Source organism: Gobio gobio (genome assembly GCF_949357685.1).
Source record: "Gobio gobio genome assembly, chromosome: 18".
Lineage (NCBI taxonomy): Eukaryota > Metazoa > Chordata > Actinopteri > Cypriniformes > Gobionidae > Gobio > Gobio gobio.
In genome coordinates this window covers 46,995,845-47,017,372 of record NC_137111.1, presented here as the reverse complement: position 1 = coordinate 47,017,372, position 21,528 = coordinate 46,995,845, and the positions used below count along the sequence as shown (strand labels likewise).

At 38.9% G+C, this 21,528-nt stretch overlaps 1 protein-coding gene across 4 annotated transcripts in view; it reads left to right on the top strand.

Moving 5' to 3' along the window:
- Window positions 1-21,528, top strand: part of arid4b (AT-rich interaction domain 4B) — a 168,525-nt gene that overhangs the window by 113,926 nt on the left and 33,071 nt on the right. For all 4 annotated transcript variants that reach the window (XM_079843602.1, XM_079843604.1, XM_079843601.1 and 1 more), the window contains exons 12-16: window positions 3,136-3,208; window positions 5,663-5,757; window positions 5,868-5,965; window positions 8,528-8,735; window positions 16,573-16,802. In XM_079843602.1, the coding sequence (XP_079699728.1) occupies window positions 3,136-3,208; window positions 5,663-5,757; window positions 5,868-5,965; window positions 8,528-8,735; window positions 16,573-16,802 (704 nt within the window). The remainder of the gene's footprint in view (window positions 1-3,135; window positions 3,209-5,662; window positions 5,758-5,867; window positions 5,966-8,527; window positions 8,736-16,572; window positions 16,803-21,528) is intronic.

Sequence of the window (21,528 nt, the reverse complement as noted above, 5' to 3'; positions counted from 1 at the left end):
TAGAATTCATTTCTAGGCTATTCATTTCACTACACATTGACACCATAAATAAGCTGAAAGATAATTCAAACTAACTCTTACACCCACTCTTGCTAAATTGGGTAAGCACACTTGTGTTCTCATTTCAGGTGTTCAGAGAAAATGATTAAACTGATTCATGAGTTCAGTGTTGGACAGATCAGTTGTTCTAACCAGTCGTTGAAATGATTCGGTTCAAAGGAGTCATCAGGTCGCGGATCGGACATTAGCAGACGTGTTGTGTGCGAATCCCGTCTGTTAGAACATCGCAAAAGATTGGTCAACACACAGAAAACACTTCATAACCGGATAGGATTTGTTCCCCGTTTATTGAAAGTATGCTTTATGTCAGCTGGTCAGAGAAGAGTCAACGTTTTTTGAGCGCAATTCACACCCAGCGGTAATTCAAGGAAAATGTATCCGAATGCGCCATGTGCAACATGGATTCAGTCTTCTGACCTTTTGATTTGGATTAATATGTGAAATAGGCTTGCTACGATAGTCGGTGTTACCGGTGTTCAGACTCAACACCGGTTACATCACTTGCCCACCGTGGCACCGCCCACCGTCTTTTTGATTTTTTTTATAGTAATAAAATAATTTAGTTCAGTTAGAGAACAGACAATACAAATAAAAACTGAACGTATCTGCTTAATAAAGCAGGATCCGACCGTGAGTCTCAGCAGGAGTCATTCATCAGATTTAAGAGTGAGGAGCTGACTGAGATGATCGCGGAAGATTTGGTTTCAAAGCGAAACGTAAAAGCGCCTATTTAAGGGAGTTTGTCAATTGTTTTGTTGTTGTGTTTTTCATTAAAAATAATAGGCTAATGAACCCACAATTCAAGCAACCTGCAGCCGAATTGGCGCTAATTCAAAACCGAAAGTAAAATGTGCACGGCCGCACAGAGCGCGCATTGTTTACTTTCGCCTGGCTCCGCAGTGCGAACCTCCGCTACGCTGACTGCGCGCATTTATTTCTGCCGCGCGCACCCTCGCGCTCGTCGAGTATAAACAAGGCTTTACGGACGAACTGTTATTCATTCATGGCGTGCATCTCAATCATAGACTGATCAATGCTTGACCAGTGCCCTGACTACTGAACTAGGGAACTGATTGAGACGCGCCCATGGCCTCACAGAGCGCGCATTTACAGACGAGCTGTCATTCACGGTGTGCGCGCACTGGCGCGTTTTCAGTTCAGAGCGGTCGTGTGCATGTTACTTTCGGTTAGATAGAATTAGTGATTTAAAGGTCCCGTTCTTCGTGTTTTTTTGAAGCTTTGATTGTGTTTACAGTGTGCAATATAACATGTGTTCATGTTTCGCGTGTAAAAAAACACAGTATTTTTCACACTATTTACTTATCTGTATACCGCTGTTTCCACTGTCCTAAAAACGGCTGGTGATTTCCTTGTTCTATAAAGTCCCTCCTTCAGAAACACGTAACGAGTTCTGATTGTGCAAGCGGTTCCTGTGTTGTAATTTGACAGCAGCTTAGCGCACGTTGGAAAGGTCACGCCTCTTAACGGAGAGATGTATGCGTTCAATAATCTCTACAGCGTCCCTGGGAAAGCCAAACAAAGGTGATTTGACTCCTGGATGAAAATAACAGCGTCTCGATGACATGGCGACAAACACACTCAACGCAACAGTTCCTTTTCTCCACGCGACCGTCCGCTTCTCCACGTGGGACAGCAACAAGACCGCGCCCCCTTTTTCGCGTTTCTTTGTGGGCGGAGGTTAGTCTGTTCTACTGCTCTACTGACGTCATTACAGCAGGAAGTACAGGGATGTAGTCCAAGCCAGCCGTTCGCTGTAGGCTTTGAAAGGGAACTTCTGTTAAATAAAATATCTCGCTTGGCATTGAACTTTGAGCTTTATAATTTTACAGGTATTATTTATGCTCTAACAGCAACATTACACACTAACTAAAGTTTGAACAATGGAATCGCGAAGAAGGGGACCTTTAAAAGCGTCCGTCGGTGATACCGGTATTACCGGTGTTGTCACACATCAATTAACCGGTGGGAAAATTTCCTCGCCGTCACATCCCTAATGTGAAATATGAGAAGGAGCTAAGACGGTGCTTATTTTGAAGACCCAGAGAGAGCGAGCGAGCGAGCGGGGAGGAGCTCTGATCGTTCTCTCTTTCACTCAGATAACAAGTGCAGCAGTCATCTGCTCTACATCACTCATAAATCACAATAACTCATCTAACTAGGCTTTGGCGGGACAAAAATTTGTTTTGGTGGCTGCCAAAAAAATTTCAATGTAGGAAAAACCCTGTGATAATAATCATAAATGTTTGTTGAGCATGTGACACTGAAGACTGCAGTAATGATGATAAATTCAGCTTTGATCACAGGAATAAATTACACTTTACTATATATTCACATAGAAAACAAATGTTTTAAAATGTAATAATATTTCACAGTTTTACTGTAATTTGTAATCAAATATATGCATCTTTGGTGAGCATAAATATATCTAAATAGTTTCAGTTAGAGCTGCACGATTTTTCAAAATAAAATAATTTACTAGAAGTTCTAAAAAAAATGTTAATTGCTGCAGTCTATTTAAAATGTTTAATTAATCTGAATTATTAAAAAAAAATGTGAATGATTCAATGACTCACTCATAAAGACTTCACATGTTTCATTACTGGAATGAATCAGCGTTTTTGAACGAATCTCTTGAATTAATGATTTTTTAACAGTCACTTGTCGCCACCTACTGGCGTAACGATGTAATCAATACAATTGTTATTTGAAGTGTCAAGTTACTTTCACACGGTGATCGCTTCTGTCGACATCAGTGTTTATATCCGAACTATAATCTTTTATCCCAGTACTTCTGTGATAATATGATTATTTGTGACACCTGACATCTGCTCTCTTTGGCACAGCGGCAGCGCAAACACAGATTTAAATGTTTCGCTGTGATTTTGTCAAAGGTTTAATAGACACAGGAGAATCATGGAATGAGATTGCATGGGTTTTGAATCAAGATGGTGATCTTTTCCAGTTGGTAGCTTGTAGTGTAGCTACAAAACTACTGTTTTCAAAAGCCTGTGAATGACACCCATCTCTGTGTGTGTTTGTGTTTCCTGTGTGCAGGAGGAAGTGGAGCCGTTCCCAGAAGAGAAGGACAACTTCCTACAGCAGCTTTACAAATTCATGGAGGATAGAGGTGAGCAGTGCTAGTGTATACACTAGTGTAGTATGTATTATTGTTTTACTTTTATATTTTCCAGTTTTCATAAAATTTTTATATTTTACGCATTAAAATATTTAACGCATTTAATGCAGCATACCTTTTTTCTGTCATACTTTGTCTAGCGTTACATTATATGATCTTGTCTTATTCATGCAAATGCTTTTTAACCATTCAAGCGTGACAAGACAGAAGAGAACACCCTGACTGTGAATGACCTGACTATGACACACACACACACACACACAAACACACACACACACACACACAGGACGCTCAGAAAGACAGAAGAGAACACCCTGACTGTGAATGACCTGACTATGACACACACACAAACACACACACACACACACACACACACACACACACACACACACACACACACACAGGACGCTCAGAAAGACAGAAGAGAACACTCTGACTGTGAATGACCTGACTATGACACACACACACACACACACACACACACACACACACACACACACACACACACACACACACACACAGGACGCTCAGAAAGACAGAAGAGAACACCCTGACTGTGAATGACCTGACTATGACACACACACACACACGACACACACACACGACACACACAGGACGCTCAGAAAGACAGAAGAGAACACTCTGACTGTGAATGACCTGACTATGACACACACACACACACGACACACACACACACAGGACGCTCAGAAAGACAGAAGAGAACACTCTGACTGTGAATGACCTGACTATGACACACACACACACACACACACGACACACACAGGACGCTCAGAAAGACAGAAGAGAACACTCTGACTGTGAATGACCTGACTATGACACACACACACACACGACACACACACACACAGGACGCTCAGAAAGACAGAAGAGAACACTCTGACTGTGAATGACCTGACTATGACACACACACACACACACACACACACACACACACAGGACGCTCAGAAAGACAGAAGAGAACACCCTGACTGTGAATGACCTGACTATGACACACACACACACACGACACACACACACACAGGACGCTCAGAAAGACAGAAGAGAACACTCTGACTGTGAATGACCTGACTATGACACACACACACACACACACACACACACACACAGGACGCTCAGAAAGACAGAAGAGAACACCCTGACTGTGAATGACCTGACTATGACACACACACACACACACACACACGACACACACACACGACACACACAGGACGCTCAGAAAGACAGAAGAGAACACTCTGACTGTGAATGACCTGACTATGACACACACACACACACACACACACACACACACAGGACGCTCAGAAAGACAGAAGAGAACACTCTGACTGTGAATGACCTGACTATGACACACACACACACACGACACACACACACACAGGACGCTCAGAAAGACAGAAGAGAACACTCTGACTGTGAATGACCTGACTATGACACACACACACACACACACACACGACACACACACACACACACACACACACACACACACACACACACACACACACACACACACACACACACACACAGGATGCTCAGAAAGACAGAAGAGAACACTCTGACTGTGAATGACCTGACTATGACACACACACACACACACACACACACGACACACACACACACACACACACACACACACACACACACACACACACACACACACACACAGGACGCTCAGAAAGACAGAAGAGAACACTCTGACTGTGAATGACCTGACTATGACACACACACATGACACACACACACACACGACACACACACACACACACACACACACACACACACACACACACACACACACACACACACACACACACACACACAGGACGCTCAGAAAGACAGAAGAGAACACTCTGACTGTGAATGACCTGACTATGACACACACACATGACACACACGCACGCACGCACACACGCACGCACACACACACACACACACACACACACACACACACACACACACACACACACACACACACACACACACACACACACACACACAGGATGCTCAGAAAGACAGAAGAGAACACTCTGACTGTGAATGACCTGACTATGACACACACACATGACACACACACACACACACGACACACACACACACATGACGCACACACACAGTGCACAGAAAGACAGAAGAGAATACGCTGTGTGTGAATGTCTATTCACAGCACTTTGAAATCCGTTGTCAAAAGTTTGTGTTTTCTGGCTGTGGTCGTGTAAATGAACGGCCAAAAGTCATAAAAAGCTTTAAGTGTTGAGTTGAAAACAGTGTAAACGGCCCCTATAGTTAACACACAACACTGGAGGATGTTTTTTGTATCTTTTTTCCCCCCAAGCCGCTTTGAATAAACCATCTGCCAAATGCATTAATGCAAATGTTTGTATTGACTTTGAAACTCGCTCTAACTAACGTCTTGTGGTTTTTCAGGAACTCCCATCAATAAACGACCCGTGCTGGGCTACAGGAATCTGAACCTCTTTAAACTCTACCGGCTGGTGCACAAGCTCGGAGGATTTGACAATGTGAGTTTTATCTGATCCCTCCCCGTGGAGCGAAGCTCTGCCCGATCTGCTGTTCCGTCTGCATTTGCTTTCACACGCTGAGTAGGACGTGTTCCCTCCCTGTGTTTCAGATCGAGAGCGGGTCTGTCTGGAAGCAGGTGTATCAGGATCTGGGCATCCCCGTGCTCAACTCCGCTGCCGGTTACAACGTCAAATGTGCCTACAGAAAGTACGTGCGTCTCAGTGACAGCGACAGCAAACATGAGCTGTTTGGCAGAGGCATTTCAAGACATCACTGTCTGTTAGCAAGCTGATGACAGAACTGCTGCAAACATCCTCTCTCATAACCCATAGTGCCACCAGCAGTTCAAGTTTCATGATCATTTTGGCTTTTTTTATAAGATTGCTCTGGTATTTTACTATATATTCACATCGAAAATTGTTATTTTCAATCCATAGTTTTCAGTCACATTAGCAAAACCGCCATAGAACTCCATAGAACGGCAGCACAAGCATGTCAAATTTCCATCTTAAAGCTACACTGTGTAACTCAGGGGTGTCCAAAGTCCGGCCCGCGGGCCAAATGCGGCCCGTGGATGAATTTCAAACGGCCCGCAGCGCGTCTATTAAAATGTATTATATGTGGCCCGCCACGGATCATTTACAAATCATGCCGTTTCACGATGTCACCACAAGGTGGCAGTACTAGACTTTAGGCCAGGGAAACAGCGGCCAAAGCGGAACGAAACAGCGCAACTTGTGCTCTGCGCAACTCACGAGCTCTAACTCTGAACAAATGTGTTTACCTGCTGAGTGTCTCGATCACGCGCCCACTCAACAGCCAATGAGAAGTGTTCGAGTTCGGCACTGAGGTCTCCGGTACGAGCTGCGAATTTCTCGGTGATTTGATTTAATTTCCAGTTAAACAGCACTGACTGAATAAACAACACTAACGTGCAAATCAGCTTCAAATCATTTTCAAACAACAATTCGCATTTCGAATTTATCATGGATTTACTGTAGTAACACTACCTGTAACCGTGGTAATTTGTCAGAAATGTAGGTTAATAACTCATTTTATTTAATTTGTAATGTAGACATGTATTAAATGAGTAATAAAGGCCAAATTGCAGACTATTTTTTGTCATAAACTTGCAGTTTTGTGCATTTGAATTTATATGTAGATGAAATACCTTTCTAGATATATATATTTATTATATATATATATATATATGTATGTGTGTATGTATTACTTTTTGCCTTGTGTGCACTGCAAAAAATGCTGTCATTTAGTATTTAGTCTTGTTTCTAGTCTAAATATATAAAAAAAATCTTAAATCAAGATGTTACGAGATAAGTTAAATGACATTAGATATTTTTTCTTGTTTTCTGGAAAATGTAATTAAATTGAAGTGAGTTTTTGTTTAAAACAAGCAAATATATCTGCCAATGGGGTAATAATGTTTCTGTTTGGAATCTTAAAGGAAGATTATTTTTCTAATCCATTGGCAGATAATTTAGTTTGTTTCAAGCAAAAACTCAATTCATTTAGATTTGTTCCCCCAGGAATCAAGAAAAAATATGTAATTTTCCTTAGTAAAAGCATCTTGATTTAAGAATTTTTAGATATTTGGACTGGAAAAAAGACAGAAATAGTCACAAAAGCTATGTTTTGTAGTGTGATTTTACCTGTGGGGATCTAAATAGAGCACTTATTAAATTTAAATAAGAATAGAGTTCTAACTCTGTAATAACATTAAAATTTCACCCATTAAAACTTTTTGGTTGATGAAAGTTTTACAGATATTGTTAAATATCTATACATGTGTCCTATCTCAAGCTACTCTACTGTCAGCTCAAGCTTTTGTCAAATCTGTCATGTTTCCAAGAAACAAAACATGTTAGTTTATGTTCATATTTATATATATAATAGGCTAGAAAAGGGACCGGCCCCCGGGTATGTCCACAATATCGAATCCGGCCCCCTTTAAAAAAAGTTTGGACACCCCTGGTGTAACTTTTTTAGTTTATTCTTAGCTAAAAACACTTAGTTCTTTCAAAAATGTGCTCATTAATGTATATTTACTAATTTCAAGTAATAAAGTATTCTCGTAAGTTTATAATATGCCATTGAAAATACATACGGGTGAGGGTTCGAATGCGGGTCGCCATCTTGAAAGCAGTGGCGGCTCCAGAGATTTTCTGTTGCAGGTGCTATGGGGATGCTCAACACTTTAGAGAAGGTGCTTTGAATTTTGCGGCGTCATTATGGCATTATGGAGTCGCATTGGACCACCCTGGTATAAATGAATGCGTACACGCCCGCATTAACTATATTCGTTCCGCTAGTGACTGTATCATCTACAACTGAAGACAGGCTAAAGAATCCTCAGTGCAACACACCCTTAAAGTGCCGTAATGAACTAAAACAGTGACATTAAAAGATCAAATTCAGTTTACAGCTCTTTGATGATGCCGATTATACAGGCGAGTAGATGAGGCAAGAATATGAACGCAACGTGTTTTCTTTATAATGGGTTTCGATGGGGAAAACACCTTGTTGCACTAATATTCTGTGTTTGTCTGCTTTCCTGTACAAAGTATTCAACATCAATAAGGTGTATATTGAATTTGGTGTTTTAATATCACTGTCTTACCGCTTTTAAAAATGACTAGCGGGTAATGGAGGAGAGCCTTGTTTTGTTCCTATAAGTGTGATTGTACTAGTATTGCACACTATGTCTGCTTCCCTGTATTGTTGATAGTTGATCGTGTTGCTGAACTCCTGCAGGTACCTGTATGGCTTCGAGGACTACTGCGCCTCCACAGGGATCACGTTCCGCATGGATCTGCCGTTTAAGACGGGTGAGAAGAGTGAGGTGAGCCCTGAGGACACAGCCAGCGGCGGCAACGGCCTCTCTTTCAGCACATGCAGCTCAGAAGAAGAGCAGAAAGCCCTCAAAGATCCAGAGACCTCCATCACACAGCATCTGCTCAAGGTACTAAACATCATCTCAGGGTCTGTCTGCTGTGGCATACTACTCAAACTACTCACACTACTACATACTACTCATACTACTACATACTACTCAAACTACTCATACTACTCATACTACTACATACTACTCATACTACTCACACTTTTCATATTACTCACTACTCGCACTACTCACACTATTCAAATTACTCACTACTCATACTACTTACACTTTTCATATTACTCACTACTCAAACTACTCATACTACTACATACTACTCATACTACTACATACTACTCAAACTACTCATACTACTACATACTACTCATACTACTCACACTTTTCATATTACTCACTACTCACACTATTCATATTACTCACTACTCACACTACTCACTCTACTCACACTATTCATATTACTCACTACTCAAACTACTCATACTACTACATACTACTCATACTACTCACACTATTCATATTACTCACTACTCACACTACTCACACTATTCATATTACTCACTACTCAAACTACTCATACTACTACATACTACTCATACTACTCACACTATTCATATTACTCACTACTCAAAATACTCATACTACTCATACTACTCACACTATTCATATTACTCACTACTCAAACTACTCATACTACTACATACTACTCATACTACTCACACTTTTCATATTACTCACTACTCACACTGCTCACACTACTACATACTACTACATACTACTCATACTACTCACACTTTTCATATTACTCACTACTCAAACTACTCACACTATTCATATTACTCACTACTCAAACTACTCATACTCCTACATACTACTCATACTACTCACACTTTTCATATTACTCACTACTCAAACTACTCACACTATTCATATTACTCACTACTCAAACTACTCATACTACTACATACTACTCACACTATTCATATTACTCACTACTCGCACTACTCACACTATTCAAATTACTCACTACTCATACTACTTACACTTTTCATATTACTCACTACTCAAACTACTCATACTACTACATACTACTCATACTACTACATACTACTCAAACTACTCATACTACTACATACTACTCATACTACTCACACTTTTCATATTACTCACTACTCGCACTACTCACACTATTCAAATTACTCACTACTCATACTACTTACACTTTTCATATTACTCACTACTCAAACTACTCATACTACTACATACTACTCATACTACTACATACTACTCAAACTACTCATACTACTACATACTACTCATACTACTCACACTTTTCATATTACTCACTACTCACACTATTCATATTACTCACTACTCACACTACTCACACTATTCATATTACTCACTACTCAAACTACTCATACTACTACATACTACTCATACTACTCACACTATTCATATTACTCACTACTCACACTACTCACACTATTCATATTACTCACTACTCAAACTACTCATACTACTACATACTACTCATACTACTCACACTATTCATATTACTCACTACTCAAAATACTCATACTACTACATACTACTCATACTACTCACACTTTTCATATTACTCACTACTCGCACTACTCACACTTTTCATATTACTCACTACTCAAACTACTCATACTACTACATACTACTCACACTGCTCACACTTTTCATATTACTCACTACTCAAACTACTCACACTATTCATTTTACTCACTACTCACACTACTCACACTATTCATATTACTCACTACTCAAACTACTCATACTACTACATACTACTCACACTGCTCACACTTTTCATATTACTCACTACTCGCACTACTCACACTTTTCATATTACTCACTACTCAAACTACTCACACTATTCATATTACTCACTACTCAAACTACTCATACTACTACATACTACTCACACTATTCATATTACTCACTACTCACACTACTCACACTATTCATATTACTCACTACTCAAACTACTCATACTACTACATACTACTCACACTGCTCACACTTTTCATATTACTCACTACTCACACTATTCATATTACTCACTACTCAAACTACTCACACTATTCATATTACTCACTACTCAAACTACTCATACTACTACATACTACTCATACTACTCACACTATTCATATTACTCACTACTCACACTACTCACACTATTCATATTACTCACTACTCAAACTACTCATACTACTACATACTACTCACACTGCTCACACTTTTCATATTACTCACTACTCGCACTACTCACACTATTCATATTACTCACTACTCAAACTATTCACACTATTCAAATTACTCACTACTCAAACTACTCACACTTTTCATATTACTCACTACTCGCACTACTCACACTATTCATATTACTCACTACTCAAACTACTCATACTACTACATACTACTCACACTGCTCACACTTTTCATATTACTCACTACTCAAACTATTCACACTATTCAAATTACTCACTACTCATACTGCTCACACTTTTCATATTACTCACTACTCGCACTACTCACACTATTCATATTACTCACTACTCGCACTACTCACTAGGGCTGACCGACAATCACTTAGCAGGGATTGCTCTGTAAATTAAATTGAGAATGTAACTAATGCATATATGCTATTTTAAATACTGTAGTCTATGCCAGATATATAGCCTACATTTTGAAATCATTTGAGGCTGAAACATCCATAAGCATGCGTGTTTATTTTAGCACTTCTGTCAGTGAAACAACACAGCCTATTCAACATTTAAACGATTTTCAATAAATAATGGTTACCTCAAGAATATAAGAAAATGAAATATTAGTAAGAAAAATATTTGATTCATACCATTTCCCCGCGAAGATGCGTCATATACCGCTCTGCGCTTTGAGAGGAATGTGGGACACGAGCTGGATAGACCTTCTCGAATATCTTCATCTTCATGTTTTCTCCTGAGGTTGCAAGGCAACACTTGTTGTAAAATGTCTGAAGAGCGGATTTTATCTTCCACAGGGTCAAGACATTTAGGCAATCTTTGATTATTCACTGCCAGAGAAAACAAAACTAAAATCACCGGCGTGTGTGTGAAATGCGCTATTCAAATAAACCAAACTTGACGCGCCTTACCAAGTTTAATAACAACAACAAACTGCGTTACATAAAATTTGAAGTAAAAAGGTATTCGTCCCACAGTGTTTTTTATACTTTCCCACAGTAAAGGATGTGAATAGTTATAATAGACTTAATTATAAGCAAACGAAAGGAAGAAACGTTTATAATCCCCTGTGAAAATGGCGACGCAAGTGAAGATTTGGGAAAAGAAACGAGATTTCCATGTCCATTGGGATAAAATGGACTAGGCCTATTGTTAAAATTAACGGAAAATCGAGTGACCAGATCCAGATCACAAAACAGAATGAAAAAGTGCTCTCTGACCATTATATCCTTTGTAGGCTAAACAAAGCTTTGTGCTTCACTCCTGTGGTAATATTCACGTGAAACAGCTTCACATACAAAACACTGGATTAGTAAAATAACGAAAAAAAATTTTTAAAAGTAGAAAATAGTATTTATGTAAAGAGATATATTTAAATAAAAAGAGCTCAACTCTTAAGTGGAAGGAACCTATTTTCCCCCTCACGTGCGGACGAGTCATTATTTGGGTTAGTAAAAATAACGAAATGATAGTTTTAAGTAGAAAATAGTATTTATGTAAAGAGATGTAGTATATTATTAACCTAATTACACTACATACTACTCACACTATTCATATTACTCACTACTCACACTACTACTCACTACTCACACTACTACATATTACTCACTACTCACACTACTGCATACTACTCACACTGCTACATACTACTCACACTATTCATATTACTCACTACTCACACTGCTACTCACTACTCACACTACTACATATTACTCACTACTCACACTGCTACATACTACTCACACTATTCATATTACTCACTACTCACACTACTACATACTACTCACACTACTACATATTACTCACACTATTCATATTACTCACACTATTCATATTACTCACTTCTCACACTACTACATACTACTCACACTACTACATACTACTCACACTATTCATATTACTCACTTCTCACACTACTACATACTACTCACACTACTACATATTACTCACACTATTCATATTACTCACTTCTCACACTACTACATACTACTCACACTACTACATACTACTCACACTATTCATATTACTCACTACTCACACTACTACATACTACTCACACTGCTACATACTACTCACACTATTCATATTACTCACTACTCACACTACTGCATACTACTTACACTGCTACATACTACTCACACTATTCATATTACTCACTACTCACACTACTACTCACTACTCACACTACTACATATTACTCACTACTCACACTGCTACATACTACTCACACTATTCATATTACTCACTACTCACACTACTACATACTACTCACACTACTACATACTACTCACACTATTCATATTACTCACTTCTCACACTACTACATACTACTCACACTACTACATACTACTCACACTATTCATATTACTCACTACTCACACTACTACATACTACTCACACTGCTGCATACTACTCACACTATTCATATTACTCACTACTCACACTACTACATACTACTCACACTGCTACATACTACTCACACTATTCATATTACTCACTACTCACACTACTACATACTACTCACACTATTCTATTATTCACTACTCACACTACTACATACTACTCACACTATTCATATTACTCACTACTCACACTACTACTACTCACTACTCACACTACTACATATTACTCACTACTCACACTACTGCATACTACTCACACTGCTACATACTACTCACACTATTCATATTACTCACTACTCACACTGCTACATACTACTCACACTATTCATATTTCTCACTACTCACACTACTTATACTACTCACACTATTCACACTACTCAAACTATTCACACTAACACTACTCACACTATTCACACTACTCATACTATTCACACTAATCATTACTCACACTACTCAAACTATTCACACTACTCATACTATTCACACTAATCATTACTCACACTACTCACACTATTCACACTACTCACACTATTCATATTACTCACTACTCACACTACTACATACTACTCACACTACTACATATTACTCACTACTCACACTGCTACATACTACTCACACTATTCATATTACTCACTACTCACACTACTACATATTACTCACACTATTCATATTACTCACTTCTCACACTACTACATACTACTCACACTACTACATATTACTCACTACTCACACTACTGCATACTACTCACACTGCTACATACTACTCACACTATTCATATTACTCACTACTCACACTGCTACTCACTACTCACACTACTACATATTACTCACTACTCACACTGCTACATACTACTCACACTATTCATATTACTCACTACTCACACTACTACATACTACTCACACTACTACATACTACTCACACTATTCATATTACTCACTTCTCACACTACTACATACTACTCACACTACTACATACTACTCACACTATTCATATTACTCACTACTCACACTACTACATACTACTCACACTGCTACATACTACTCACACTATTCATATTACTCACTACTCACACTACTGCATACTACTTACACTGCTACATACTACTCACACTATTCATATTACTCACTACTCACACTACTACTCACTACTCACACTACTACATATTACTCACTACTCACACTGCTACATACTACTCACACTATTCATATTACTCACTACTCACACTACTACATACTACTCACACTACTACATACTACTCACACTATTCATATTACTCACTTCTCACACTACTACATACTACTCACACTACTACATACTACTCACACTATTCATATTACTCACTACTCACACTACTACATACTACTCACACTGCTGCATACTACTCACACTATTCATATTACTCACTACTCACACTACTACATACTACTCACACTGCTACATACTACTCACACTATTCATATTACTCACTACTCACACTACTACATACTACTCACACTATTCTATTATTCACTACTCACACTACTACATACTACTCACACTATTCATATTACTCACTACTCACACTACTACTACTCACTACTCACACTACTACATATTACTCACTACTCACACTACTGCATACTACTCACACTGCTACATACTACTCACACTATTCATATTACTCACTACTCACACTGCTACATACTACTCACACTATTCATATTTCTCACTACTCACACTACTTATACTACTCACACTATTCACACTACTCAAACTATTCACACTAACACTACTCACACTATTCACACTACTCATACTATTCACACTAATCATTACTCACACTACTCAAACTATTCACACTACTCATACTATTCACACTAATCATTACTCACACTACTCACACTATTCACACTACTCACACTATTCATATTACTCACTACTCACACTACTACATACTACTCACACTGCTACATACTACTCACACTATTCATATTACTCACTACTCACACTACTACATACTACTCACACTGCTACATACTACTCGCACTACTACATATTACTCACTACTCACACTACTGCATACTACTCACACTGCTACATACTACTCACACTATTCATATTACTCACTACTCACACTGCTACATACTACTCACACTATTCACACTACTCAAACTATTCACACTAACACTACTCACACTATTCACACTACTCATACTATTCACACTAATCATTACTCACACTACTCAAACTATTCACACTACTCATACTATTCACACTAATCATTACTCACACTACTCACACTATTCACACTACTCACACTATTCACACTACTCATACTATTCACTCTAACACTACTCACACTACTCATACTATTCACACTAACACTACTCGCTCTATTCACACTACTCATTCTATTCACACTAACACTGCTCATACTACTCACAGTATTCACACTACTCATACTATTCACTCTAACACTACTCACACTACTCATACTATTCACACTAACACTACTCGCTCTATTCACACTACTCATTCTATTCACACTAACACTACTCATACTACTCACAGTATTCACACTACTCATACTATTCACTCTAATCATACTACTCACACTATTCACACTACTCATGCTACTCACACTATTCACACTACTCATACTACTCACATTATTCATACTACTCATACTAGTTATATTACTCCCACGACTCATTCTACTCCCCCTATTTATACTTTTCATACTGTATATAATACTCACAGTACTCACACTAGTTACACTACTCTAGTCATACTATTGCTACTACTCATACTATTTATACTACTCATACTACCCACTATGATTAGTATTATAGTCACACTAGCTATGATTTTAACACTTTAACTAAGCTGTTCAGACTGTCAAAAGTTTGAGGTCAGTAATTATCTAAAACATATCGTCATCATGGTTTTAGCAACTTTATAGTGTAACTAAATGCTTGTTTCACAAGCTGCTGGTAGGCGGTGTACAGTACACATCGTGCATTAAGCAGTAAACTAGCATTGAATTTGAAAGACAAACAGCTTTACCTTGTGTTTTGTCTCTCAGCAGGATTGTCTGACCTCATGTATATTCATAAGTCATGCTTTTTTTTCCCTCCAACACAATCTGCTGAATCAAAAACAATGATGCGTTTACAAATGTAGCTAAATCATAGATTAATTAGGGTCATGTCATATTAATTTCAAGAGCATATCAGTGAGGGTGACGTGTTATTTCTCCACAGGAGGAGAAGACGGTGACCTCAGCCGCATGTGAAGATAAAGCGGATGTCAGCAGTGTAAACGAGGAGGAGGAGGAGGAGGAGGAGGAAGAGGATGATAACCCCGCTGATGAAGAGGAGAATGATGCGAACGAAGAGCCCAAAGACTGCGGACCGGCAGCAGAGAGTGACATCACTGAGGCCGTGAAGGAGGAGCCGTGTGAGGAAGAGGCGGACAGCAAAGATCTGTCAGGGTAGGTGTGGCTTCCTCTCTGAGCTTCAGTGCATGGCTCTGTGGATCTCTGAAGGAGATGATCACAGGAGAGAGAGAGAGAGAAACGACAAAAAAAACAGATGTGCTTAGAGATGGATGCATGACAGGCGAAGCCGGAGAGAAGAAAAGTCAGATGATGAAAACTCTTAATGCTGCGTTCAAACGCGAATAGAGCGTCAGGAGCGAGTGATTTACATGTTAAAGGACAACTCCGGTGAAAAATGAACCTAGGGGTAATTAACACACGGTTACCGAGTAGATCGTTTTCATGAAAATCGAATGTAAAGAGTTTTATCTCTAAAAATAGATTAGCTTATAACGCTAGTATATGGGGCATAGAGTAAGGAAAATTAAATGGCTAGTTAATACCACTAACAAGGCTCAAAATAGCCTCACACTAACACGGTAGCATAATGAGGGTCCGAAGCAAACCGAAGCATTGAGAACTGTGTAAGTGTACAAACAGTTCAATAAGAAGATACTTTATAAAGACGCGTATACAGACAGGAGCCATCTTGGAAAACAAGTCAAGTCGAGCCACGAACGCTGTGCTAAGTGAGCTGGTCGATAGGAATTTTGAGCCTTGTTAGTGGTATTAACTAACGATTTAATTTGACTTATTCTATGCCCATATACTAGCGTTATAAGCTAATCTGTTTTTAGAGATAAAACTCTTTACATTCGATTTTCATGAAAACGCATCCCAGAGAACGATCTACTCGGTAACCGTGTGTTAATTACCCCTAGGTTCATTTTTCACCGGTGTTGTCCTTTAAAGGGTTAGTTCACCCAAAAATTAAAATTCTGTCATTAATTACTTCCCCTCATGTCGTTGGACACCCGTCAGACCTCCGTTCATCTTCAGACACAAATGAAGATATTTTACTGTAAATCTGATGGCTCTGAAAGGCCTCCATTGGCTCAATGGCACTTTACACTCTCAAGACCCTTAAAAGACACTAAAGACGTCGTTACAAAGTCCATCTCACTACAGTGGTTCTACAATAACTTTATGAATTGGCGAGAATAGTTTTTGTGCGCAAAAAAAACCCTAAATAACGACTTATATAGTGATGACGATTTCAAAACACGGCCTCATGAAGCTTCGAAGCGTTATGAATCAGTGAGTCGATTCAGCAGTTTGACACGCGATCCGAATCATGATTCGACTCACTGATTCATAACGCTTCGTTATATATATATATATATAAGTCGTTATTTAGGGTTTTTTTGCGCACAAAAACTATTCTCGTCACTCCATAAAGTTATTGTAGAGCCACTGTAGTGAGATGGACTTTGTAACGACGTCTTTAGTGTCTTTTAAGGGTCTTGAGAGTGAACCGTGCCATTGAGCCAATGGAGGCCTTTCAGAGCCATCAGATTTACACTAAAATATCTTCATTTGTGTTCTGAAGATGAACGGAGGTCTGACGGGTGTCCAACGACATGAGGGTAAGTAATTAATGACAGAATTTTCATTTTTGGGTGAACTAACCCTTTAAGTCAATGGAAAGACGCGTTGACGCGTGTCTGGAGGTCCTTCGGCGCGATGGATGCGGATTCAGCGTCTTGCGCGAGTGGTGCTTTTTGTGCATTCATGCGTTTGAAGCGAATTCGCGTCTAACGCCTGAGTTGAAAAATTTGATCTTTGCCATCAATTCGTGCCGCGTTAACCAATCAGGAGCCTGCTCGCTGGTGTCACATGGTAAAGTGACGTGATGAGAAACCCCGCATAATATAAAAATACTACTATTGTGTCATAAAATGTAGTTTTTAGACTTTTTCAGTTGGGAATGTAGTGGTTTAAAGCTCAAATCGGTGGTTTATTTATAAAGAGAGCGCCTATTTATAAAAAATGATCTTGTGTTTTTGGAGTTGTGAGATCCAGTGGATCAGCAGCGCTCATTAACCCCGGCGAGAGCAGCCTTTCCTCAGCCAGTCCTTCTGCCACTGGCTCTGATGTCCTGTAGTGGTTAAACATGAGATATAATTCGTCTTGTGTGGATCTAACGGCCGATCTTTGCTCTCATGAATCTATAATTTGTTGTCTGCCAAATCGTTTTGACTGAGGGCAAAGAGAAGTTTCATAACTTTATTTTTAAAGGATATTTAAATATACATGCAGTGAAGATAATGTAGGAGTTGCCTGGACCACATTTGTGTGGCTATTAATGTTTAATAAATATCTTTAATGAAAATGAAAAGAGGCAGAGTTGTGTTTTATGACATATTTCTCCTGGAGCGCGTCTATTTCGCTTCAAACTCTTGATTTATACGCGCGTCCAATTCGCTGTGGACGCGTGCGAATGGATTCAAAATGTTCAAGCGTTCAACTAGACGCGATTTTGACGCTCTATTCGCGTTTGTTGTGAACGCAGCATAATGACAGTGTATTGTGAAACAACATCTGACTGGTTTTGATGGATGATGCTGCTGTAGTTCCTCTCTGGTTGCGTCTCATGTCAGTCGCACGCTTTCTGAAACTGCATGTTGGCCGAAGCGTGTGCGCTTTTAGCTTGCTTTCTCTCTCTCTCTCACCCTTTATCCATCTTATCTTGAACCATCCCACGTGTCTCCAGCAAAAAAAAGCCTCCATTCTTATTTTTGCTGCACTTTTTGTTTTTCCCGTCTGTTAGAAATGCAGATATTGAATTGAAGTGCTGTGAATTTTATTTGTGAGATATTTCAGCAACTCTTGAGCTGGTGATGGAATAAAGCTAAAGTTATTTCGGTTGAATATCTTTAAAATAAGTAAATAAACATAAATACCACAATGTACTGTGTGTTTGTGAGCAGATTGTGTCGTCAAACGCTACCGTTCAAACGCTTGGGCTCAGTTTATTTGATCACAAATGCCATTGAATATTGTGAAATATTATTATGATTTAAAACAGCTGTTTTCTGTGTGAATATATTATAATGTAATTCATTCCTGTGATCAAAGCTAAATTTATCATCATTACTCCAGTCTTCAGTGTCACATGATCCTTCACAAATCATTCTAATTAGGGATGCACCGATGTGAAAATGTACTGATAATTCTTTATATTTGAAAGCCAATAAACGATATATTAGCATATAAATCTAAATACATATTTTTATATAATTTTAGAGAGCCTGATTACAAAAACAAAAGTATTGGCATTAAAAGCCATGTCCCAAGCACACAATTATAGCCCCGTTTCCACTGAAATTATCCGGAGCAATTTGTACCAGGAACTTTTTTTATAGGAACTTTTTTTCCCCCAGACCTGCTACTGTCTGCGTTTCCACTGCGGTCTAAAGTACCGGGAAGATTAGGCAAATTAGTCCAGAGACTTGGGACTGTGCGCGACTGCTCCTCCCAGTCAGAGACGAGGAGATTCAAGCTGTGCTGCTTTTGCTGGTTATGTACTAGTTTACTAAATATGTAATGAACGAAACGGCGGAAAAGAGACGAGCACTGATACTAAAGCGTATTCTGAATGCTCGTAAAGCCAGGTTTAAAATAAGACAACGTATGTTATGATGAGCTATTACTAGGGTTGGGTATCGTTTGGTTTTTTTTTTCGATTCCGGTGCCAAACCGATATTTTTAAAACGGTACCGGTGCCTAAACGCTGCCTGAACCGATACTTTAAAAAAAAGGCCACAAAACGAGGTGGATGACATTAAATGGCTTTTTATTTAATTTTTTATTTATTTAAATTGAACCATTTATTAAAAGTTTAATGTATACTTAAATGTATGAATATAAATAAATACAAAACACAATTTACTTATTTACAAATTATTTTTGACTTATTTACAAATTCACAGTAAAACCTAAGCCACCTAACCCAACTACAACAAGCCTAACAGTTACAGTTATAACAGCAGTCGTCTGTATTCTTGGTCTGCTACTAACCAGCTTCAGCTTTATTTTGAAATATGATCATATTCTCTGGCTAAATATTTTAGAACGCATCGCCTTAATGTTTCCATGGCGACGCGTCATGTTTCTCACATGACACACAGCAGCCGCAATAGCGCTGACAGCTCAGCTGTATCGGGTTTATTTCGTTTTTTTCTTTTTATTCAAAATATTCACAAACTTCTTAACTGTGTCACGAACTATCTGATGTTCAAATGTGTGAGTGAATGTGTGTTAGTTGATCTATAAAGCGCAATGGGCGGCGCCATGTTAGTTTGCGCCTCAGAATCGGATCTGTCGGATTTACAACACTTGAGTTAATTCCCGTCTCATGAAATACATGAAAGTGACCAGTGAACTGGAAGAAGAATAGAGTAAACTATAGTTACTATATAATGTGGATTTATCTGATGTGAATAAAACACGTAACGTTAGTCAAATTATAACCGCCTGAAAGGATTGTCATAGCCGTTTTCATAGACATCAGTGTGTGTTTTTTGCTAGTACTTATGAGCATTTAAATGTCTGAAACCTGAAATAAACATGATGTGGTTGAAAACACTGAATAGTTGTCATGAGTTGTGATGTGACCAGCGCTGAGCGTCTGTCTCTGGCTCGGCCAAAGCGCGAAAGCACGTTTGAATTTTGGCACCGAAATGAGGAACCGAAATCTGCGTTCGGATTCGGTCCGGTACATACCGGGTTTCGGTACCCAACCCTAGCTATTACGGACATTGACTGTGCGATGGCTGAGACGAACACGCGCCATCGATTAATCCTGACGGCACTCGCAAGGAAATGGATACATAATCAA